Below are 25,251 nucleotides of genomic sequence, written 5' to 3'. Positions count from 1 at the left end.
TTTGAATAAAATTTGATTGCTAATAACATAAGGTAAATGTTCATAAGTCTCTAACTGTTGATTTTTAAATGGTTTATGGAGTTATTTTCTCTAGTATTTGATAAAAGATGATTTTTGAAATCAACGATTAAATTATTAAATAATTTCTTTAGTAGCTTATCAATCAGTAGATTGATTAAAATAAACAATCGTGTACAATTTTGAATCATTTCAAATTTGACAGCCTTTTCGCTGTAAGCTGTCAGATGGGACTGGATGAGCCAACCCGTCCGCAACCATCACTTGACATCAATAACAACTCGTAAACAACGTGCAACGTGCTGCCAATTGCTGTTCCACCACTTCGTAGTACCTTAAACAGTTTAATTTTTCGTTATTTAGCTGTACCATTCTTCCACACTCACCATGAAACGACTATCAGAACAGCAAACAAAAGTTTTGTTTGAAAAGTTATCAAAATAGTGAGTATTTGGAGCGTAAATCGCTCGTCGCTCAAAGCCGGCAATGCGGTGACACTATACAAGAGCTTCTCCACCCATTTTCCAGCATCGGAACGAACGTAAAGCTGCTGATAGACCGGTCCGATGGTACCTACTGCTTTCGGGAGATGAAATCCCGCGTCTACTACATGTCGGAGAAGATCCTAAAGCTCGCGGAAACGGTACCGAAAGAACACATGGTATCGGTTGGGACGTGCTTTGGCAAGTTCACCAAGGGCAACAAGTTCATACTGCACATAACGGCGCTCACCTACCTGGCCCCGTACGCACAGTACAAGATCTGGCTGAAGCCGGCCGCCGAGCAGCAGTTCCTGTACGGCAACAATGTGGCCAAGTCGGGCATGGGCCGCATCACGGAAAACACCCCCGTGTACCAGGGCGTGATTGTCATGTCGATGAGCGACGTGCCGCTCGGGTTCGGTGTGGCGGCCAAATCTACCAACGACTGCAAGCTGGCCGATCCGCTCGTGACGGTGTGCTTCCATCAAGCGGACATAGGCGAATACATTCGATCGGAGGAAAATCTAATTTAGGTGGGAAAATAAAAGAAAAAGGTTGAAGTAAAAAAAAGCAAAAAAAAAACAATGCGTTTCATGCGTTTTGAAATGTTTCGTCGAAAGTTTTCACGCGACGTGAAATTTATTGCAGTTCACAGAGCTCGGCCGGTAAAGTGACAGCGCGCTGTAATGTTTTGGTTCTGGGTGGGGAGGTACTGGTTGTAATTTTGTTGTGTGCCGCCCAAACCTGTCCGTCTCCGGCTGTACACTTGTTTTGCGCCCGTCTGTGCACAGCGAAATATCGCCACCGCCTAGAGCGAAGTCCCCGCAATTGAGGACCCTTCCAGTACCAGTGGTTCCAAAGTCCAAAATCGCGCACGATCGCGCTTCGATACCGTGCGTGTGGTGCCTGGTGGGGATAGTGTTGAAGCAGTAGAAAGTGGAACGAAGAGACTGCTGCTCTTCAGTATCACAGTGCCAGAGGTCATTGCACTACGCATGTAAACATCGCCTGTCGGTTGGTGCATCGGTTGAAGCAGCTGGTAACACCCACTTCCGGGAAATGAATCGGGAAAGCATCTACTACCTGCCGGAGGGTAGCACGGAAAGCACCTTCTGCTACGATGAGGACCGGCCCCGGCTGCCGCTGCCCAAGCTGGACCACACGCTCAAGCGCTACCTCGAGTCGTTGAAACCGTTCGGCACGGCCGAGGAACTGGAGAATACGAAAAAAATCATCGAGACCTTCCGCAAGGGCGTCGGTGCGAAGCTGCAGACGATTCTGGAAGAGAAGGCGGCGAAGGAAAAAAATTGGGTAAGCATGTGTGCGTGTGAATTATCATCCACGGGGGCGCTTCAGTATACCACACACCGTACGCGGGGTTATTATCTCGCGCAAAAAAAAACGAAAGTCATATATTTCAGAATATTTAATCAGCCAACAAGATAAAGACATGGGAACGAAGAAACGAGAAGCAAACACACACGCACCACTGCCAACGGGAAGGTGTAAAGTTCACTATCGGTATCACACACCCTTCCGTCCCGTCCCGATCGCTGTACCGTCGCCGACGGGTGGATCGGGTCGTCTGAGCAAACGATCGATCCAGTAGGCGGTTGCGTAGTTGCCTTGCTTTAGCAGCACGTTCCGGTAGCTATGGAGACGGTCACGTAGCGCGGGCGACACTCGGATCGGTCCACCCGGGCCTGCCTGCATGTGGTGCAGAATTTCGTACCGCAGCTCGTTCGGAATGTTGCTCGGGACGCGTCTGGACGTGTCCGTTTCGCTGTAACCGCCGTACGTGAGCACACCGCCGCCACCGTTCCGTATCATCGCAACGAACGTTTCTTTCAGCACTTGCTGCACTCGCGGCTGAACGTTTGGGTCGAACTGGGCCAAAAAGCGAACAATGTTTGCCTGCGACGGTAGTAAACTTTCGAACGATTGCTTACATTCGGTAGGTAGGTCATCGAAGGGCTCGATTAAATCGACCGTCGAGATGCAGTCGGCCAGTATCGTCCGCTCTGTTTCGAACGGATTGAGCTGCTGCGGCGTGCCAGCGATTCCGGACGACACGGCCAAAAGCACCAAGTACCCAATGCTGTGCACCATTTCGATTAACGAGTTCGTACTGAACGAGACAATTTTGATAGGGCCATATTGCTTGCTTGGTCCCGTCACTCTCTACAAGGCGCTCTCGGCGCTCGTGTCAGGTTCTGATAAGACATTAGATAACCATCAACACCTGTTCGGTAAAGAGACGATGAAGAGACTTTTTCTGTGTCTACTGTTTGTTTGCGCTAATGACAACGGAAAAACCAACGCCGTGTCCCGGTTCGGTAAACAAACGCAAACCAACATGGGAACGATGCGCCGGTTTGTTTTCCCCCTTTCCCCGACTTCGATGATTCACTACCGGAAGTCATGTGTGCGGCTGATGCGCAAAGCAAAGATACAAACACCATCAGTGTTGTTGGACAAGCAGCGCGAAAGATTTATCTAATGGGGAATGTTTGCTTTTTAGTGCCAAGATATGGTTTCGGTGAGCTTTTTCACTATAAAAAGATGCTGGCTGCGAACGGTACGGGCACATTGTGAAGTGTATACAACCCCGTAAAGCAGTTGCAAACAGTAGCCATGAAAGTCCTGATCGTCCTAGCACTGGTGGCCGTCGGTGTGTCGGCAATGCCCGCCCGCCCGCACGGTGACGCACGGGAGAAGCTGCACGAGTATTTGGCCCTCGTGCCGGAAGACATTCGGGCGGAGCTGGAGACGGCGATCCGCAATCGCGAGAAACCGTCCGACGCGTTCTTCGCGAAGGTGCGCGAGCAGATGCTGACCCAGCTGGCGGAGAACCAGCGGTTCCGTGAGTTTGCCGAGCAGAAGTACGCCCAGTTCCTGGGCCTGCTGACGCCGGAGCTGCGCGAGGAGGTTGATGCGCTGATGCAGAACTGGATCCAGACGGGCAGTGTGCCGCATGCGGACGAGGAGCTGCGTGGCAAGATGCAGCAACATTTCCAGCAGCTGAAGCAGTCCCATTTTGAGCAGTTCCTGGCGCGACTTTCGCCCGCTCTGCGCGAACAGGTGCAGGCTGCGCTGAGCCAGGCCGGCCAGGGGCGCCCACAGTACAACGCTGAGCTGCGCGAAGCCATCCGGGAGCACTTCCTGAAGCAGAAGCAACCGCAGCCGCTGTAAGGAGGGAGAGAGAGATAGATGAGCTTGTATCTGCCGATTATAATAATGTACGCAAAAGCTATAAGCGAATGTTCAATGAATAATCTGAAACTTATGAAAAAATGTCTACACTTTCAATGGCGTTTCTTTTGGTTTCGTTTACTTTGTTTAAGGGGAGAAAAATCATATCAAACTCACTCCACTCATACTAACTCCACTCATACGGTTCCGCTCTCTGCCCACAGGTCGACAAATGGTGGGAAGACTACGCTTACTGTACGCTCCGGATGGCGTTGATTCCGTACTGCGTCATGGTGCAACCTCTGCTGCTCGACGCCGTCGGTCTCGCCGCGGTGCCGGAAAACTTCCTCAAAAGCCCGGCGACCTGCCTGCATCACAACATGGTGTTCTGGAAGCTGCTGCGTACGGAGCGGCTCCGACCCATCGCCAGCGCCGACAAGAAGAACGTATTTTCGGCCGATCTGTACCGCCGGCTGTACAACACCGCCCGCACGCCCGGCCTCGAGATGGACAAGGTGGAAAGCCACTTCCGCACGGAGCGCGAGGGACCGTGCGCGTCCCACATTATCGTCCTGTACGGGGGGCGAATCTTTAAAATTCCCGGCCTCAACGCTACCGGCGATCCGCTCAGCCCGCAGGACTTTCTGTTCATGCTGCAGCAGATCCAGGTGAAGGTGGAGAGCGAAACGATGACGGTCCCGCATGCTGGCGTGCCGGTGCTGACGAACGATGATCGTACGAGCTGGGCCCGCAATCGACAGCACTTGATCGAGCTGTCGGCGCGCAACGCAACGATGGTGCGTGAAATCGAGGAAGCCGTCGCGCTGCTAATACTGGACACCCACTGTCCGCAGAACTTTTCCGACCTGGCCCAGCTAGCGCTCACCGGTGACATACATTCGAAGTGGACGGACAAGAGCTGCGGTACGATCGCGTTCAAGAACGGGCAGATGGGTTGCTACGGCGAGCACTGCTGCTACGATGGGTCGATCTCGATGTCGATCAGCCTGTACGTGATGATGAGCATCGCGGAGGAAGGCGTACCGGATTGGGACGTGCCGGCGGCGAACCTAATACGCCCCGAGGAGCTCGTGCTCGATTTGGACGATACGCTGCGGGAGGAAATCGTACGCATGGAAAGCGTCGCTGACGAAATGGTAAGTGTATGTGTAAATGGGTGTGTGTACAAGATCAATAAAAGTATCTGCTTTCCCTTCACCTTTTTTTAGCAAAACTGCGTCGTGGTGTCGATGGACCAGTTCCAGGACTACGGGAAAGCGTTCATGAAGCAGCACAAAATCCACCCGGACGCGTACGTGCAGACCGCGCTGCTGCTGACGTACTACCGGCTGCACGGCACGTTCGCGCCCACGTACGAGACGGCCATGATGCGCCAGTACTACAAGGGCCGGACGGAAACGTGCCGCTCGTGCAGCATCGAGTCGGTCCGCTTCATAGAGGCGATGGAAAGCGCCACCGTGGCCGATGCGGACAAGGCAAAGCTGTTTAAGGCGGCCGCTCACCGGCAGATGGAGCTGATGAACGAGGCGCGCAAGGGCAACGGCATCGATCGGCATCTGTTTGGGCTGTGGTGTGCGGCGTACGACAACGGCATACCGATACCGGAGCTGTACGACGACCCACTGTACAGCCGGAGCGGCGGCGGCGGCAACTTTATCCTTTCCACCAGCACGCTCGGCTACACGATCAACTGCGGGTACGTGGCGCCAATGTGTGCGGACGGGTACGGGTGCTTCTACACCATGCTGGAGGACTGCATTTGGGCGATCTTTTCGGCGTACCGCGACAGCACGGTCACTAGCGGGCACAAGTTCCAGCAAACATTCCACCAGGTGATGGGCGATTTGCGAGCGCTGCTCGAGCGCACTGAGATGACGAACAAGCTTTAATGTAGGGATGGGATGGGAAAAAAAGGAGGAGGACGAGGTGTGGGCCAATTTTGTTTTTTATATGTTTTTTTTTTTAATTCTGTTTACTAGCCGTACTAACGTAGTCATGATCAAAGGTCAACGGGGTGTTGTGGTTATATCGGTATTTGTTGTATTTAAGCGTCACATTAAAGTGTAAAGCGTACAATATTAATTCAGTTTTAGTGTGTTAGTCTCAAAAACATAATATCACAGCCATAAGAATGGGTTTTTAATGTTTTTAGTATGATTTTACAATGGAAAATTCAAACTAAAAGCACTCCGAAGACTTTTCAACGCCTTTGTTCATCAAGCGGATCAACCCATCCTGCACGTGATTTGTTGTTGTCGTGTAAGTAAATTGCCTAAAAATAGATAATTTTTTGGTAATTACCCTCCCGCTTATCTCACTCTCAGGCGCCTTGGTGACAGGATGTTGGTGAGAAAACGGTTATCATCACGCGCCTGCAGCTGCTGCTACTTTCTATCGAGCACGGTGATTCGATTCGATGCGATGATGCAACAATGGACATATTGAGGTGTACCGCAGCCACCGATTCACGTGATCGATGGCCAACAGGTGACTCACATACATTGGGGCTCCGGGCCCCCTCTGGTGCAGCGCGATAAGACATATTATGCTAATTGGCCGAACGCAAAATTGATTCATGCGATGGCTGGAGAAGAACCTTGATCTGTTCGCTCGGTTTGATATCTTCTCGTTACGGCGGTGCTGCTGCGGCTGCTACTCCGTTGCGATAAGAAACACTGGGCGGCGTATAAAAGACATCCTGCGGCAGAACGAGGGACAGTGTAGTGTGTTCGACGTAAACCTGTCAGACGCAACGCAAAGATGAAGGCACCGACCGTTCTGTTGCTGCTCGTCGCCAGCAGCTGCTGCATCGCATCGCCCGTTCCGCAGGCTCGACTGCAACGCCGCACCGAAGTGCCGGACGAAACGCTCGACCTCGTGTACGAATCGTTCGTGACCGTGTTCCGCACGGTGCAGGCAACCTATCCGCCCGCTCTGCTGCAGGAAATTGCGACCGAGCTGCTCGCGACCGGTGGCCGCTTCCAGTTCTCCGACGCGCTCGCCGCCCAGCTGGACGAGAAGAATGTCGAGGTGCGTGCGAACCTGAAGTACGCGCTGGAGGATTTGGCCATCACTGCCGCCGGGCTGGACGGTGCCGATGAGGTCGTCCTCAGCAAGGTGCACGACTATCTGGACTACGCCGTGGACGTGCTGGTTGGCGCGGTACCGATGGACGTGGTCGAGGCGCTGGTGGTGGAGGTGCTGGAAAAGGAAGGCTCGTTCGATTTCACCCCCGAGCTGGAGGCGATGCTGGGCGAGGCGCTGGCAGCCGCCAAGGAGGAGCTGCGCAAGGTGATCGACTACGAGTTCGAGCTGTTCGACGATCTGATCGCGCTGGACGACGAGACCCGTGCCCTGATCTACCGGGTGATCGACTATCTGGCCGACGAAACGTACCAGGCGATCCCGTGGAAGCTGCTGGAAGACATCGTGTACGAGGTGATCGAGAACGGGGGCGTGATCGCGCTGTCCGACGAGCTGAACGAGCGCATCGAGGAGACGCTCGAATCGTTGCGGCAGAAGCTGCGCGAGGTGCTCGAGTCGCTCGAAACGCTGCTCACCCCGAAGAAGGTCGCCCGCGTCGTTCCGGACGAAACGATACAGCTTATCTACGAATCGATCGCGACCATGCTCAACAGCCTGCGCGCCAACTTCCCGGAGGACGTGTTCCAGGACGTGGTGCACACGGCGCTGGTTAACGACGGTGTGTTTGCGTTCTCGGAGGAGCTGTCCGAGCGGCTGGACGTGGCGCTCGAGACCGTGCGCAGCGCGATGCAGCAGGATCTGGTCGCACTGGCGCTGCAGAGCGTCGAGGATGCGGACGAGGAGGTGGTCGCCAAGCTGACCGATTACTTTGACCACGCGACGAAGGTAATGTTCGAGGTGTTCCCGGCCGACGTGCTGGAGGAGATCGTGAAGGAGGTGCTGGCCAACGGCGGTGTGTTTGAGTTTTCGGCCGACCTGCTCGCCATGATCGACGCCGACCTGGTGCGCATCAAGGCGGGTCTGCGCGACCTGTTCGAGTACGAGTTCGCGGTGTTCCCGGAGCTGCAGGAGCTGTCCGGCGTGGAGCTGGAGCTGGTCTACCAGGCGTCCGACTACGTGGTCGATGAGGTGTACAAGATCATGCCGTGGAGCCTGTTCGAGGAGATCGTGTACACGATCGTGAGCAACGACGGTTTGGTGGACCTTTCGGACGATCTGATGGAGCGCATCGACGCCACGGTCGAGGAGCTGTTTGTCCAGCTGAAAGACATCATGGACAAGGCGACCGAACTGTGGGAATAAACGTTCCATATCGCCCAGTCGCGTAGATCGTGCCGATTGGAACGATCGGTTCTTTTGGGGAATGCGATAAATAAACAAAACTCCACACACTTTGGACGAACGAAACGGATCGTTTATTGTTTGTTGACTAGCTTGGGGAACAACTTTCTCAGCGCTTCCTCGATATCGATGTCCTGTTTCGGCTGCGATTGGGGGGAGGGTGCCTTTGTGCCGGTGCTCGGTGCCATGGTGGACGCAGCGGCATCCGTTTCTTCGGCCGCGTGACTTAACCTGCGGAACAGTTCCACGTCTCCAGTGGAGGACAGCAGCAGGGCAAGAATGTTCACGTAGTCCTGGTTGATTTCGTTCTGTATGTTTGCCGTCACGTTCACGTTCACGTTCACCAGATCTCCGATGGTGTTGCCGGAGATGGTAATAGGATCGCCCGAGACAAGCGCCAAGCAGATGGCGCTGCTTACCAGCAGGAGGGCACTAATTCTCGGATAACTAACTCGGATCATTTTGATGCAGTGCTGGAGTTGGAACCTTGCGTAGGCTCTTTTATATTGTACACATGGTTCAAGAAGTTGTGCAAGCTTGAAGATGAATGTGCACACCTTGGGCTGAATTGAATCTGCATCGCTTGTGATGGTGGCAACATAATCTTGACAACCGTTTATCTGTTCGATGTACTTGGGTCTCTTCCGATGAGCGGGACAAGACAATGTGCCTAACCTTGGCAGTATAGTTTCATCACACTTGTTATCACGATGGGGACTGATGGAAGAGAGCAAAGCAACAGAACAACAAAGACATAAAAGGTCGTTGTAGCATCTGGTACGGTAAGCGATTGTTTTCGCACATGTTATCAGAATGGTTATCACCTGTGGTCAAGAAACGTGATTGAAACCAATAGCCTATTCGATTATGCAACTAATTTCAATGGTCTATTTCGATTCGTTTTAGGAAGAGGTTTCGCTGTAGAGATTGCAGAGTGATGTAACGTTTGAATCACTGTAATATCTTTATCACTGATAAGTAATGCACTTTATGTGAATCAACGAGGAAAAGTAACGACCCTGAATTGTTGACTACTCAACGCTTTTGTTTGTAGCATTATCTGAGAGTTATTTGCGTACAAGTTTCATGTTTCCACATTTTGTAAATAACAGATCATTTCTCAGGGTGAAGCTGTCCAATGATTAGTGTAGCAACATACCCGTCTCGTTGGCTGAATTTGCCAGACCTTATGGCTAGCTCTAATGAGATGATTTGATTAATTGATTGATTAATTTATTTATTTCTTTATTTGATTAATAATTTGTTGGCCTCTAGGGTTTTACAAATGTGTTCTTGTAACTCTTTATCACGAAGACGAGAGCGGAACTGGGAAACTGAGACGTTGAAGTCGAATAGGTGATACGAGTCGTTAAATGCAGAAAGAGCGCTCAAGAAAGGGTCATTGTGGCCATGACGAGTTTGGCGGGAAGGAATAAGAAGCGGGGATCTGTCACGAAGGCGACGTGAAGGGGCATAGATAGAAATCTAAATATTCCAAGATCTTTTGTGACAGTAACTCCGTTAAGCATAGTCCTCGAATGCTGGACTTATTTATAATAACTGTTAACGTACCGCATTTAAATCAATAGGTAGCAGGGGAAGGTCCTTTGGGTAGTAGGGAAGGTACACATTTTAGGGTTAATCGAGAATGTCTTATGAAGCATCAACATATGTAACTAGAATACAAATGTTTCATTGCAGTAAATACAGCAGACACAAGGCCGCTAAGCTAAATCTGCAATATCAATCCATGCCTGTCTCCAAACATAGTCTTTTGTCTGTGAGCTACCCAATGTTGCTGCCTGCAGTTGAATTTACAATAGTTCTTCTTCTATAGCACAACAACCGTGGTCGGTAAAGGCTTTCCTGTAGCTACTAGTAGGCTTGACTTTCAGTGACTTATTCATTTACCCAATGCCGGATAGTCAGTCCTGCGTATGGGGGGCTCGGTCCATTCGGGGCTTAAACCCATGACGGGCATGTTGTTAAGTCGTATAAGTTGACGACTACACCACAAGACCGGACCCCAAAAATAGTTCATCTAGACTTATACAACTACAGTGGAGGCTCGTTTATGCAGGTACCTTTTATCCGGTTATCCGTTTATTCGTGCTGTTGCGAAATGACAGTTCAATACAAAGGTGACAATGCGTGCTGAAGAGGATATTTGAAGAAGAAAAAAAAACCGTTATAATAGCACAATGCCATCACAAAAATGCTATAATTCATGGCAAATTTAAAATATTTTTATTGTAAAAACATAAACTGGCTATTTTAATCGAAACATAAGATACATTATAAAAAAAGTTCAGTAATTTGTGATTTACTATATACAGAGGAGCGCCGTTTATCCGGGTACCTTTTATCCGGCTTTCCGTTTATCCGTGCTGTTGAGAAATGACAGTTCAATACAAAAGTGATATTGGGTTATGAGGAGAATATTTGAAAAAGCGGTTATAAGAGCATATTGTCATAACAAAAAACACTATAATTCATGGCAAATTTTAGAAATTCTCTTTCGAAAAACATGAAGTTAATAAAAAAACTGGGTTATTTTTATCAAAAAATAAGAAAAATTTCCAAAAAATAACCAGGAATTGGTGATAAAATATATCATTTGACTCATTATCCGTGTTATTCGCTTATCCGGGCGAAGCTAAGTCCCGAGAAGCCCGAATAAACGGCGCTCTACTGTACTTTGACTCAAGGATAATGTATTTCCTTGAGTCATTTATAACACCTTGCTTTGACTCATTATCTGTGTTGTTCGAGCATCCGAACGAGATCGAGTCCTGACGAGCCCGGATAAACGGCGCTCCTGACTGTATTTGACGTAAAATAAAAGAAATTAAAAAAGTGCGTCATTTGATTTGACGTTTTGTGAAATTAAATGTGTTTATGCACAAATACATTACAGCATCTAATAAACCACGCAAACGCGTGGCAAATCATCATTTTACGTCTTTTGTTACGTCGTTTGCATAAACAATCAATCAATTATCCCAGCGCACAAATTAATTGCAAATCACAAATCAGTTTAAAACTAAGATTCCCTAAGGATAAAGTGTTGGTATTTAATGATCTTAAAGACCAAAAGTTGATCATTTTAAAGCAATTTTATTCGGAGGGAAAATTACTGTTGCAAACCAGCTATCACAAAGCTTTTCTAGCTACTTTTAAAAGTGTCCAATCCAACTCAAGCAATTTGACAGGCGGATTGCTATCAATATTTCGACTCTTTCCAACCGATCGCACACCAAAGTATGGCAGTACAGTTGTGCTTGTTAACAATAATAATAATGCTCTAGAAGTTTAGTAGAAATTGAACTTCTACCCAAAACACACTCATTCCCATATCGAAGCAATTGGCGATGGTACGGGCCAATAAAGTTCCAAAAAACAATAAAATGGCAGCAATAGAAAAATAAATACACCAATTATTGCACCGACGGGAAAAAAAACTTTATCCCAAAGTAAGCAAAAGCGATCGAATGCCTGTTTCAATTCGTTGCAAAAAGTTTGCCCTGCAAACAATGGCAAACAATGCGGCACCGGATACAGAGGGCGCACGCAAATTACCCAATGCCGTAGCATACCGTCCATTGTAACAATGGCATAGTCGTTCTAGCTAATATTTCCCAATTTTTTACGGTGGGCAAAAATTGCCCAAATGGTTCGATTACACACGGCAAATGGGTAGATTTATAGCTAAGCTTTTGAGAGGAGGGGACGTTGCTGTACTTAGTGGGAAGATAATTTTTGTTACTCATCTCCAAACGCTCGCTCCGATTACGCGCTCGCACCGGCAGATCGAGCAGATTCGGAAAATCATTTGTGAAAAGCACGAATAAAAAAAAATCATGAACAAATGGAAAACGAAACCGACTTTTACCGAATGCGATTTAAGCGACATCAATAATGTATGTATGCGCCAACCAACCGCGTTGCGTTTCGCCCTGATATTGTGGTCGAACAAGCGGCTCCATACCATGTGGCGAATGAGGCGAAAAAGTTTCGGCAAGTAATTTGCAACTTAAAACAAACAAAAAACGGACCCACACAATGACTCTCAATTTGGAAAAAAAACAATCAAAAATACAGCAAAAAAATATTATCACTTATAGAAAAAGGCATTTATTTGTCGGGAGGAATAATAAATGTGAGCGTGAGTACGAATTATCAAAGCGAACTTGGTGGGTGAGGAAGGGAGGAGTGGAGGGGAGGGGAAAGGAGGCTGGATTGGGAAAAAATCACGCACATCTCTCCCCCTCCCCCGTCCCATTGGTTGGCCGGAAGTGGTGAACATTGGTGGTAGAAAAATGACGGGAAAAAACACACACACACACACACACACACACACACACACACACACACACACACACACACACACACACACACACACACACACACATCAGAGCGGAAACGTTATACGCGCGGGACAGCGTTGTGTGTTCCGGGTGTGTGTGTGTTTTTTTTTTGTTTGGGACAAATCTGCATACACACACACACACACACACACACACACACACAAAGGGACGATCAAAAAGACGCAAATTAATTTCCTCCTACATAAACCATCATCATTTTCCATCGGACGGCCGTCCCACCAAACATCGCCGGAAGGACGGAAGGATGAAAACCGCACCGCATCCTCTTCCTCCGCATCGCACAAAAAAAAAAAACGGCACAGCAAAAATAATAACAACAGTTGAACTTTCTGGCCATTGTCACAAGGGACGCTTGGTAGAGGCGCACCGTTTTTCTTATTGTTTTTCGTTGTATGCAAATATTATTCCTGTGTGTGTTGTTGTTGTTGTTGCTGTATCACTGTCATTGTTGTTTGCCAATTGTTCCTCTCCACCCCCTCCCCCTCTCCCCGCTCTCCTGTCCTTGCCCCGTTTCGGACGGACGACCACGCGGGGCAATGAGTTGCCCCCATGTTGCCCGGATGTAGTGTGTGTGTGTGTGAGTGTGACATTTATTTTAATTTTCTTTTCATCGCAATGTAATTGTTTCGCGGATCGTGCGGTACCACACCCCCCCCCCCTCCCCTCACTTGATGAAATGAAAAATGTATCGGTAATTGTCGTACGCTTTTCCAACGGAAACGTATGGTTTAATTAAAAATACAAAAAAAAATACAAACAAACCCCAAACAACGCAATGTTCATTATTTTTCATTACCATTATTCAATTAAATTTATGTGTTTACAAATAATTAAATCCTTCACCGAAAGCCGTTGCTCGGCCGTCTTGGTTGGGCCTTGTGCTGGCACGTTTCAGTCCCCCCCCCCCCCCCCGCCACAGGGATCAGGGATTTATCGGTGACCGCCTGTCCGCTGGTTCGCTGGCCGCGCCTTACCGTACCAGCGTGTCAGCGCCCGGCGTACGTCCGCCATCCCGATACCGTAGTGACCGTACTCGTTCAGCGCACACACCACAATCTGCACCAGCTCGAGCGAAACGTTCGTCCGGACGGTGCTGTTCACACGCACGCTGATGCTGATAATGTCACCGATGATGCTGTCCCGGATGCTGATCGGTCCGGTCACCGCCTGTCCACCGTACCGACCGCCGACCAGCTCCTCGGCACTGTCCCCGAACAGGAGCAGCTGCGATAGTGGGTCTTCTTGCTCGGCTGGCGCCACCCGCCCGACGATGGCGCCCAGTACGGCCAGCCCGACCAGCAGGGCCGCGCGATGTTTCATTGTGTTTCAAAAACTTTCCCGCTCACTCCTCACCCGTGCGTCCGTTGCACCGTTGCACCTGTGATTGATTCACCTGCTCCGGCTGTACTGAAGTGGACGTGGCTGTCCGGGGAACCGTTTTGACAGCTAAACAGGGGCAAGGAACCGTTTTCGGGGTCGGTTGATCCCGCTGTCGGCAATCAAATCACGCCCCGAGCGGCGATCCAGATTAGATAGCCGTGAAGTGTAGCGCCCTCCGAACGTTGGAATGTTCACCAATCAATCGGGTTGCAAAACGAATTGATTAGCTATCGCGAGGGCGGCATCACCGTTTGACTGCTTAAATTAGCACCCACCACGGGCTGTGGCGGCGCCATCTGTAGCCTCGCCAGTGCGTAGCAAGCTTCTCAAGATGAAGGATCGAAGTGCAGCAACCATCCTTATTACCGTATCGTTCGTCGTCGCCGCCCTGCTGGTGGCAGCGAATGTACCGAGCGCGACCGGGTCCCCATTGCCCGGGTTGGGCGGCATGCCCGCGGACTTTGCCGGCCTGGGGCACGGGTTCGGCGCACAAATTAGCAACATCATCAAGGGCAACACGTACGACCAGTTCGAGCGAGTGATGCGGAAGCTCTCCAAGTCCGCAGGAAGCCGCAGGTCCAGCTCGGAGTCGGGGGACGTTTCTAGCGCCGAGAGCGACAGTTCGTTCGGCATCGGTGGGTCCCAGTTCGGGCAGCTGTTGGAGATGCTGCAGCAGCAAATGGCCCGCCAGCAGGGACAGGACGCGGGCGAGCAGCCTGGTAATGCGGTCCCGTTTGCTGCCATTGATAATAGTGTCGATTAATAAAATGGTTAAAAGTTCAAAAAAGATTCGTGCTCGTCGTAACTCATTCGCTTTCTTTCTTCACCCACTATTACGATCACGCTGTCACATCGGGCGGCCATTTCTTCACGGTGCTCATGAGACATCCATCTCGGGGCGTCAGGTTGTGCGGAAAACCGCACACCAAACATTGTTTGACAAATGTGCAGCTGGAGATGTACGGCTGCAACTGCACCGAAGCTCTTTCCCCTTCCCGAAAAGTGTACTTGCTCTACTACCAAGCGATTTGAGTGATTTTGCGACGGTAAAACATTGTGGCACATGAAATATGAAACGCTGGACCGCAAAGCTATTCCGTTTCATTTGCAGTAATGCTGGAAACGATTGGTTTGCAAATATTACAAGATGGCTCGTGGCTGTTTGTTTTCGGAGTGAGAAATGGTGGAGCATTACATCACTAACGTGGGCGCACCAGTGCCAGCAGTTCCTTAGCGATAGAAGGGGCTGTAACAAATGACGGTGACATGGGTCTGCCGACGTTACCAATTTCAACCAAATTAGCGGAAGCGAATGGATTCGATAGCAAAGTAAAGCAATCGTTTGTACAATTAATAATGTTTTAATGTTTATTTATTATTTACGCTCTCGGCGTTTCATCAGTTTTCACTGCCAACGGTCTTGTTTATGGTTGACGATCGACGATGTGCTTCTGGACCAGCTGCTCCACATGCTGGCGCCACAGTTGCTCCTTTTGCTCCTTGGTCATGCCGGGCGCATTGTAACCGTCCGGTTTGGTCTTCACGAGCGACTGCACCAACTGCTGGTAGGGCATGGCATCAGGCAGTCCCGTTGTTGGCAAAGTGCCGGTGGTAGTGATGGTGGTGGAACTTAATTCTTCGCTGAGTTCTTCGCTAGTTTCTTCGCTAGTTTCTTCACTGGTTTCTTCACTAGTTTCTTCGCTGGTTTCTTCGCTGGTTTCTTCGCTAGTTTCTTCGCTGGTCTCCTCGCTAGTCTCCTCGCTAGTCTCCTCGCTAGTCTCCTCGCTAGTCTCCTCGCTAGTCTCCTCACTAGTCTCCTCGCTAGTCTCCTCGCTAGTCTCCTCACTAGTTTCTTCGCTGGTCTCCTCACTAGTCTCCTCACTAGTCTCCTCACTGGTGCCCTCAGACGAGGAGGATGACGATTCGGAGGACGATCCCCGGCAAACGTTCACGTTCACATCCCGCAGCTCCAGCAGCAGCTCGGCAATCACATTCACCAGCTCCACGTTGATCTCGCTCTTGATATCGACGTCGGCATCCACGTTAACCTTCACGATGTCCCCGATGTTGTTGTTGCTCATCGATATCGGTCCCGCTGTGACCGCACCGAGCAGCGCCACCAAACCGAGCAGTGGTAGGAAATGCTTCATATTTTTCTTTTTTTTGTTGTTGTTGCTGTTCCTTTTGAGACAAAACTTTGCCAAAAACTTCGACACAACTTAGGCAAGTGTAATGGTGCCAATCGGTTGCTGGCAAATGCTTTTATACAGGTGGGAGTCGATACCGTCGATACAAGGGACACGCTGAATGGGTATGGATACTTACTAACCACGAAGCGATAAACACGGTAAAGATTTTGTTTTATTATTATTTTTTTCTGCTAAGTCTAAGGTCAGATTTAAGCCACAATCAAAACGGGCGGTACGATAAGAGACGTTGTTAATAGGGCTTACATTAAGCGGTAATCTTTTAACCGTATGAACAACATTGATTGAACTGATCGTGCTTGATAAGACGGTTTCGGCTGGTTTTTAATGGGAAGCGGTTATTGATTTATTTCGTTTCAGCGAACAACACGCAAGAGTTTTTTTTAAATATATCCTTTTCTGCTTCTTTGGTGTAACCGATCTATGGTCTATGCATGTCGGCCTGTGCAGACTTTTTAGATTTATCAAGTACCTCCCTGCATGGATAGACAAGACTATGCTATGGAGGGATAGTTAGGATGGGAATCGATCCCGTCCAACATGGCAGCAATATATTGGAGCAAGCTTGAATAATTTCTACGTTGCTATTTCCTTTAGAATTCATGTTCCTAACATAAGGTTTATGTTGGGTTATGATCTGATACACTAAATTAACATAGGAAACCATTTCGTCATGTGAATACGACGCATTAAAAATTGAGTTCAATTCTTCAAAATTTCCTTGAATCATGTGCACTGTGCGTTTCGAAGTAATGGGATGTGCTATTAGTTGATGGCCATCGTCTATTCTAGTTCTGGCGAGCTATTGGGGTAGTTGATGAGAGTTATTGGTGTACTTCCTGAAATGTAAAGTGCACGATCTTCAACCAGCTGTGATCATTCAGGTCTTATGATCTCGAAAATGAGGGAACTTTTTATGCCACGGATCTCAAAAACCAGTTTTCTGGGAGTACTGTTTAGTCACAACAGAATATAAGTATGAGTCTTGGATAACAAAGTGCATATACCCTATCTTTGGATTACAATTTCTGCAACAGAATCTTCTCACTGGTGACACTGTTCATCCCTCCTATGTAAAATAATGTAGAAGGAGCGTCTTATGGCGTTTGATCCGAGATGTAGCTGACTGTTTGAGCACTGGATCTGCTATCTATGGGGTACTCAATGCCACGTACACGAATTTTTGCAATTGAAATGATACTCACCCTCATCCAGTTCTGACATCCACTATACAAGTGATTGTGTTGTACCTTTTAAATCATTATCCTGCACCTGCAAATCCGAAATGACACACTTTCTAAATAAAACCAACCAAACGAATGAAATAAAAAATGCTTTAATTCCTCAATCACCCCCGTCGCCCACTCAAGCAATCGCCTCATTTACATTGGTTGCATGTTGTACTATGTCCAGCTCAGCTCCCAGTCCAAACGGAGTTGTTGCATTACGGATCACCTTTCAGCCACATCAAGATTAAAGATGTTTGATGGAAACAAAATAGCTTAGCATGAAAGCTTATGTTGTGTTTTGTTTTTGTACACCCCGCCCTCCCTAACCAAATGATCGATTGTACTGCCATAGGGCGAGATGTGGGCACTGTATGTGTGTGGTATAATTTATGAAACCGTCAACCCGTTGCTCGTCGAGCTTCGCCGCCCGGCCGCCCGCTTGCCAGTGGTTTCGTAGTGTGACAGTGGGAAAATAAATTAATTTTTAAGGAATATGAATGTGCGGCGTAAGCGAGAAACGCCCTTATTCGGTGTTGCAATTTAGTGGGGCTGAGGTGGCAGGAAAGTCAACCAACAGCACCGTAAGGCAGGTGTAGTTTTGCATGTATTTATTGCGCTGCTACAATATTCTGACATGCGACACATGGCCATACACACAGAAGAAATAACAGAACAAAAAGCGGACTTTGCACTGCAGCTTTTTGTGAGTGAAATCTTTCGAGAAAGGTATTTAAAACGGTCGTTCTTTTTCGTGCTACACATGGCCCTGCTTAGGGTACGGTATCATGTTCTCCTTTCTTCGTATTGGCTTTCAGTAGCCACGTGCTAAGGCCGGGCTTGTCCACGCTTGAAGGATATCGAGGACGGACTACCCTACGGGATCACGATTCTTTTACCGAGGAAAATGGAATCGAGAATGGGAGTTGCAGAGCACGACAACACGACAGTCGAGGGAGCGGATGGGGGGGAATGTACGGCCCGCGGGCAAGGGCAGCATGTGTCACATCCAAACATACATCAACTCAGTAGAACTCAATTGAAACCAACTGTGCCAGTCAGTTGGTGCAGCGAAACCAAACCTCGTGGCTGTTCCTTGCACATAGGAGCATGGTGGAAACTCCCACCCCACCAAACAAACAAAAAAAAAACCCATATGGGTGGCAAAAAAAAGTATCCCAGCAAATGATAAACGACGGCCACGGGGTGGGACCGGGGGGAATGGGGCACATGAATCACCCCTAATGCCCCCGGTGCGGTGTGGAGAGTAATGGTAATCGTGAAAGCGTTTGGACATTTATACAGTTTTTATTCCGCCGACGGACTCGTGGGCCTCGTGTTGGCATACGGTCGCGTCCGGGGTGGTCGTCACACCGTCACAGCTTTGCAGCGATTATGTACGGTTTACGGACGGAATCACATCAACGTCAAATGCCAAGACATTTAAGAGGCAGCGAAACGGGCGCACCACGACAGTTATGATACGCGAAAAGTATAAAAAAAATACTTGCGATGGAAACTGGCGGTGCCATACCAGATTGGCTAGCTATGGCCTGAATACGGCTGCTAGTATGGTTTGGTCCGTAGCAAAGAAAGGTTTGACACGCACCTATCGCTCAGGAAGTTTGATGGTGGGCAACTAAGAATAATAGTATCTAAAAGTAAAAATCTTATGAGGAAGTCAGAACATGGCTGTATGATTTTGTAACTGAACACATGTGAGGACCGACATTTCGTCACATTTGAGCGGACAAGGTTGTCAAAGTGCTTTGGGTTAAATTAAGTGAAATGATTTTCTTCTCAGGGAACACCTCAACAACAATTGGAGTGGTTTGCTGGGAGGCAAAAGAAACCTATCGGTCCTTTGTCTCTGTAAAAATAAATAAACAACATGTCTTTTTTCCAAAAAACTCAGACCAGTGCTCTTCTTTGCATACGATGTTTTAATTCGTGGAAGCATTTGGTCGATTGGGTGCTGTTACTATTAATGCATTCTGGATAAAAATGTCCCTACTTTTCTGTTGCTCAACTTCCATGTTCGGCCTTTCTCTGGAATTATCTTGCAACAATTTTCTTGAGCGTTTCGTACTGAACTGGACAACAACATAAGGTGATCGTAATACTGGTTTACATTTGAGGTCTATTATTCCTTCTGGAAATAGAAATGAAAGGTTGTTCCCAAGGAATACTTGTCATGCGGATCATGGAGTCTTCGCGTAGCTCGGGTGTTTGCAAAAGTAAAGTTTTACGATTTTTAAGTGTAAGTAACATGTAAGTTGGTAGGTTAAAATACAATTGGTACAATAAATAATGCTTTACATTAAATTAGCAATCTGTTTGTTTTCTTTCATTTAAGTTAAATAAAACTCAGTGCAAAAGTGTTGTATTTGAAAATTGTTCTGTTACTATTGATCGTATCGGAGCAATTTGTTCCATGAACTGTCGAACTTGGGTATACGTGTGTATTGTCGAACTTGGGTATACGTGTGTATTAGTGTATTTTACACTAATTTAGATATGCGAATTTTTGCGAATTATGGACTGTTTTTTTATAATATCTTAACAATAACCATTATAGCATCATAGCTGAGTTCTGTGCTGGCGCAGTGGAAAACAATTGAAAAACAAAACCAAAACGTTACGAATTAGATTAAACCAAGTGCAACTCAAAGTAGTTATGAAAAAAAACTAAAAATTAATTATTTTGTTTAGTAGTCATTTACAGCGATAGTATGGACAGGGAAATATAAAGAATTAATAAAACATTTTTACATATTTCCATTTTATGCGTATGGTCAATGTACCTATAGCGGTGTAATGAATGGAGTTTTGATACATATAAAATGTATGAATGTCTTAACACAGAGCAAATGAACAACGATTCATCTTCCCAAACACAACCAATATTAACATTAATCACAAGTTTTTTTTTGTATAGTACTACATTGTACCAACAAAGTAATGTTAATGAAACTGATTTGTGGAAACTTGTTTCCATTCCTCAGTGTAGAATGCTGTAAAAATATGAAATTTCGTCATCATTCGATCGTCAGAAATGTAAAAATTTGATTGGTGGAAATATTGAATGTTGCATTAGTATTAACGACTGCATTTAATCCAGTTCTGGAAAGGCGTAATTGAAACAGAGGTTTATTTTACACTAATTTAGATATGCGAATTTTTGCGAATTATGGACTGTTTTTTTATAATATCTTAACAATAACCATTATAGCATCATAGCTGAGTTCTGTGCTGGCGCAGTGGAAAACAATTGAAAAACAAAACCAAAACGTTACGAATTAGATTAAACCAAGTGCAACTCAAAGTAGTTATGAAAAAAAAACTAAAAATTAATTATTTTGTTTAGTAGTCATTTACAGCGATAGTAATAACACGAGTTCCTTTATGAAATCCTAACGATCCCGAGATAATGTTGTCACATTGAACAAAACAAATAGTGGTTTCGACCGCTGGGGAAGCATCATTTAACCTTGAAATCTTTTGTAAAAGACCAGAAAACTTTTTGTACTACCATATATTAGATTATACTTGATGATTTCTAAATTACCGTATATACCACAACAGCTCTTGGCACTGCCACCAATATAACTATTTACTCCCTTTACTCTAGTTATTGTTCGGCTTAATTCAACGAATAAAAAAGCGAACATCTGTTTGTTTCTCCGTGAGCCGTTGTCTAGCACTTGGGTAAGCAATTGAGCCACTAAAATCCCTTTAACCCTTTGGTAATGCATATTAAATAATAAAATAATTAAACCAATGGACATTTGAAATCCGTTGGATGGCATTAAGCCAAACATCATCCCTTCAGTAGTTTTTTGCGTATTTTTTGAGCATGATGTTACAAAGTATTAACTGGTGATAAAGCTCGAAAGTTTCTGAACCACATCATCATTCAGAAGGGTAATCGTGTTTAGCCTGCTAGGGTTACATGCAAACAAGGAATGGTTACGTTTTTTATCATTTATTCCAGATGTTCTTGGATTGCTGCAGGCTTGCCATAGAGCTATTTGGGTAAACCTTCACCATTAGTTCGTTCATTTCGATCATTGTGGTGAGCGACGGAGCTTTTACACCGTTGTATCAAGCACAAACCAAAATGCAACGGTTAATGCACACGAGCAATCCATACAGATCGTAATCCCATCACGTCTATCGTCAGCCATTGGCTAGTTAATGAAGTCGTAAATTGTTTCATCAAAGTGCAAAGCTTACAATGCCAACCTAATAATCGCAAAAAAAAACAACAACCTCACGCCAAACGACTCAACAAACTGCTCCACAGACCACGACATTCACAAGAAACGCTCGATACACCATGCCTTCGATACAATTTGTCTACCAAATGGGACTTTATTATCGTGATATTGTGTAGTTTACTTTTGCATTAAACGGGTTAAAAGCACGTCCTGCCCGGGCGAATGGACCGTCCTTACCGTCGCACACCTTGCCCAGTCGACCCAAACGCTTCGCTACGTACTGTACAGTGTGCGCGGAAGAAAGTGTCCCTTCGCTCCGTGCGCGGACCAAGGCCCGCCGGAATGTGGGGGAAAATCTTTAACCCCCCCCTCCCCCGATTGCACCAAAGATGGAGCCAATGTTCGCGCCATAAAGTACGGCGTGCAGATAACGAATGTAGTGCCAGTACACCAGTGCCAGAGTGCACAAAAGAACTGGAACGCGGATAATGTATGCAAACCCCGTACCCGACCGTTGTCCGGTTTCGTGTTCGGTTCGTGTTCGATTTGGTCATAGAACGAACAGGCGCGCATATTACGGTACAAGGGCTTGGCTGGGGAAGCTGCTTCGGCAGCGGGTATGCAAAACCGTTTCCTTTCCTTTTTTCACGATCCGGTGAACATCTTGGTGCCATTTCCTTCGCTTGTTTTCCTTTTGGACTGGTTTGCCGTTTTTTTCTTCCCTTTGTTCCGTTGCTGTTTCATCATGGGGGGTGGGGGAAAGTTTGCCGGTACACACACACACACCCTGAAGGATCGAAACTTCAGAATGTTTTATTGTAATTGTGTTCCGGTTTGCACCGGTCGTTTTGTACCCCGGCTATTGGGCAACGGAATTGGCCGACGGAAGCGGCAAAGTGGAGCGGGGGTAAAGGGGTTCGATGGGGCGTCCGGCAGAACAATTGTGTTTGCATTTCGGTTTGGTTGCTGTCAGCGACGGTCCGATGCCGATTTTTCGATTCCAGCTTTGCTCCACATGCCGCCCCTGTTCTCGGAGCTCAGAATCGTATTTTACTGTTTGTTGGGGCGATAAAGAGATGGAGAGAGAGAGAGAGTGAGTGAGTGTGAATGAAACGTATGCAAATACGGCTGCACCCGTCCAAAGCTGTCCAGTCGTTTCCGATTTGGAAAACCCCCGTTCAGCATGCCCGGGGACACAACACCGTCCCAATGCCGGCGGTAGATCCTTGGCAAAGCCGGACACGAGGTCACTCCAATGAGCCCACCGGTTCCCGTCCGGCTTGCGGTCGGTGGCTTCATGTTTGCCGCCCGTACCAGTGCCAAATGTCGAGTGCCGGGCACTTCCGGTACAGCCGGGCAGGGCACAAGGCTTTCGTCGGGCTCGCAGCGTTCGCAGGTAAACAACTGCGAGTGAGCGGTGCGGGAATGGTGGGTAAGGGGCGTTGGGCTTGCAACCGGATTACCGATTGACCGATGGGATGCTGTACCGATGTTTACCGAACAAATTTGCAATTATCGCCATCTGGTTCGTGATCGTACTGACCGGGTGACCGGATCGCATTGGCTTGGCGTGTGTCGGTTGCCGTGGCTGCAACCAGCGGCAGGTGTTTAGCTGGACCCGTTGCAGATTGTACCATTGATGTGCTGACAAGTGATAAACAATGTGTCCTCGTATTGTTTGTATCGCAATAGTGACGATGACGACCGGCATGCAGTGGGGAACAACGGCCAAGCATCATGTCGGGTATGATGGGGCACTTTGTCACCCTATTGGCTGGGCAGCCGGCAACCGATTGAACTTTTGTCTTTGATCCGGTGTTTGGCTTTGAATTTTTACATACAGTTTCTCGTTTCTCGGTGCACAGTTTGCACCCGGACCGGACGGCTCGTGGATATAGTCGCTGCATCAGAATTCTAAGAATATGATTGTCAACCTGCCTTGCAGGCGGAGGAGTCAAACGCGAACGCAAGCTTATGCTACACTCGCTGTCCAGATGCTGCGGTGTCGGGACGGCCAGCGCACACATAAACCCATCCATTCAGTTTCATTACAATTTCTGTGTCAGTGCACATATTTTTAATTTTATGCCCGGATGAGATTCTGCATCGTACCTGTCCAGCTGGCAATGGGTTGCAATTGGTTTCTGGAGTTTTTTTTTTGTTGCGCTATCCTGCCATCTTTTACAACGAAATGGCTAGTAGAAAGCGGACTGGTGAGGAGTGTGCGGCACAGCCGTACCACAATGAACCTTATGGCAGTGCATTTAGCTGTAATGCGGGGATGGAAAGCTTCCCGGCAATCCTTTTCGCATTGCAAGCGGCTACGGTGGATGGCGTAGTTGATGACGACTCGAGGTTACAACTAACTGCTTTGATGTTTTCATTATCATTGTGCAGCTGCCGGGATACAGCTGTCTCTCTCTCTCCCTCTTTCTCACACTCTTTCTTCATCATGACAGCTTGCTTGACTTTTTTTCTCCTTCCTTCTTTCCCGTTCCATTAAGTTTTGTGAAAAGCTCGACCCGCTTCAAACTGATACTCGGTAAAACCCGGGAAAAGGATAACTGTCACCAATCAAATGTATGTTCCAATGGGTGTTTATGCGTGCATGAGAGTCGCTTCTTTCAGTATATGGTTTTGCTTTAATTAAAATGAACCGTGTGCTAACAAGAAAGGAATACTATATGGAAAAGTCATTTCCATTAAGAATTAAATATAACTGAAACAATACTATTATTTACAATTATATTGTTTATCGTAGTGCAAAAATCAATTAAATTTTGAAGAATTTGTCACTAGTAGTACCCAATACTAGTACCAATAAAGGTGGTATTCCACTATAATGCGCTCCATACGATAATTGAAAAGTTGAAATGTTCTCTGGTCTTTTATGAAGGGTTCAAAAATAAAATGAAGTCATTCCGTTACATAGTGACAGAAAAATCTCTTATTTTGTTAAATCTGTCAACATTTTTCTAAAAAATCTTTAGGATTTCGTTACTAAAATCATATTAACGCTGTAAATGTCCAAATAACAACGCAATTATTTTTTTGAACATAACGTTTATGAATTGTTATTGATTTAAAATGATAAATTGCCTTTTGATCATATTTTTGCTTTTTTAAGTGTTTTTTTTACTAAAGTGCCATTATAGGTACACAAAACAGGATGTTCCTACAGTGATTATCGTCATAAAATCAGTAAAAATAGGATATTTTAGAATTTTTCCAAAATATTTTTAACATGTCGTATTGTTTTCACAAAAGTAAGCATCAAAAATTAGTAATTTACAAAAAAATGATAGACTACTATTTTTATTCAGTACTTTTGTCAATATTTTCTTCACTCAAATTTATACATTTTTTACGATCAAAATATGTAAGAAATCAATAATAATCCTTGCTATTCATATGAAAACAGCTTCAAAACTAAGTTTTTTTTTATAGTATACTCAGGTTTTGAGCTATACCATCACTAGAGGAACACAATACGACGACTATAAGAGCAATACAACCATTATAGGTACAACGAACTAGTCACAAACATACGTATTTTTTCGTAAATTTGTTGTGTTTGATGCTAAAAATGGTTGTGATGGCAAAGACAAAACATATTACTATTGTTATGTGTTAAAACATTCATAAATTTACCTTCCTGATACTTAAAATCTATTACAGCACATCTATTAGGGGTATAATTGCACCACTATTGATACTTTTACCCTATTGTATTATTTGTAAATCATAAAATGACAATTCGAAGGATGAAAATTAATTCCAAGTACCTGATA

The 25,251-nt window shown here is 46.7% G+C and overlaps 4 protein-coding genes across 4 annotated transcripts; 3 read left to right on the top strand and 1 right to left on the bottom strand.

The window, feature by feature from the left end:
• Positions 1-226: 226 nt before the first annotated feature.
• On the top strand, positions 227-1,053 carry LOC1273638 (60S ribosome subunit biogenesis protein NIP7 homolog). Its single transcript, XM_312639.5, has 2 exons — positions 227-461; positions 547-1,053. Exons 1-2 carry the CDS (start codon positions 406-408, stop codon positions 1,031-1,033), a joined length of 543 nt encoding a protein of 180 aa, XP_312639.4. The 5' UTR covers positions 227-405; the 3' UTR covers positions 1,034-1,053.
• A 94-nt stretch (positions 1,054-1,147) lies between these two features.
• LOC1273639 (peroxisomal carnitine O-octanoyltransferase) lies at positions 1,148-5,795 on the top strand. Its single transcript, XM_312640.6, has 3 exons — positions 1,148-1,811; positions 3,917-4,849; positions 4,922-5,795. The coding sequence occupies exons 1-3, from the start codon at positions 1,560-1,562 to the stop codon at positions 5,600-5,602; spliced, it is 1,866 nt and encodes a 621-aa protein (XP_312640.5). The 5' UTR covers positions 1,148-1,559; the 3' UTR covers positions 5,603-5,795.
• Positions 2,624-3,756, top strand: LOC11176139 (uncharacterized). The gene has a single exon (XM_003436045.2). The coding sequence runs from the start codon at positions 3,135-3,137 to the stop codon at positions 3,690-3,692; it is 558 nt and encodes a 185-aa protein (XP_003436093.2). The 5' UTR covers positions 2,624-3,134; the 3' UTR covers positions 3,693-3,756.
• Positions 5,796-15,161: 9,366 nt separating the features above from the next.
• Positions 15,162-16,054, bottom strand: LOC133391154 (uncharacterized). Its single transcript, XM_061642369.1, has one exon. The coding sequence runs from the start codon at positions 15,955-15,957 to the stop codon at positions 15,232-15,234; it is 726 nt and encodes a 241-aa protein (XP_061498353.1). The 5' UTR covers positions 15,958-16,054; the 3' UTR covers positions 15,162-15,231.
• Positions 16,055-25,251: the final 9,197 nt, after the last annotated feature.

This window comes from Anopheles gambiae, chromosome 2 (genome assembly GCF_943734735.2).
Source record: "Anopheles gambiae chromosome 2, idAnoGambNW_F1_1, whole genome shotgun sequence".
NCBI classification, from domain to species: domain Eukaryota; kingdom Metazoa; phylum Arthropoda; class Insecta; order Diptera; family Culicidae; genus Anopheles; species Anopheles gambiae.
The sequence above is the reverse complement of the archived record's forward strand: the minus strand, read 5'-3'. Positions and strand labels throughout refer to the sequence as shown.

Excerpts from the sequence above, each read along its gene's own strand:
- LOC133391154 (XM_061642369.1), bottom strand. The coding sequence starts at position 15,957 with ATGAAGCATTTCCTACCACTGCTCGGTTTGGTGGCGCTGCTCGGTGCG.
- LOC1273638 (XM_312639.5), top strand. The coding sequence starts at position 406 with ATGAAACGACTATCAGAACAGCAAACAAAAGTTTTGTTTGAAAAGTTA. Across the intron at positions 462-546 it reads TTTGAAAAGTTATCAAAATA|CATCGGAACGAACGTAAAGC; the intron begins GTGAGTATTTGG and ends CCCATTTTCCAG.
- LOC1273639 (XM_312640.6), top strand. The coding sequence starts at position 1,560 with ATGAATCGGGAAAGCATCTACTACCTGCCGGAGGGTAGCACGGAAAGC. Across the intron at positions 1,812-3,916 it reads CGGCGAAGGAAAAAAATTGG|GTCGACAAATGGTGGGAAGA; the intron begins GTAAGCATGTGT and ends CTCTGCCCACAG. Across the intron at positions 4,850-4,921 it reads AAAGCGTCGCTGACGAAATG|CAAAACTGCGTCGTGGTGTC; the intron begins GTAAGTGTATGT and ends ACCTTTTTTTAG.
- LOC11176139 (XM_003436045.2), top strand. The coding sequence starts at position 3,135 with ATGAAAGTCCTGATCGTCCTAGCACTGGTGGCCGTCGGTGTGTCGGCA.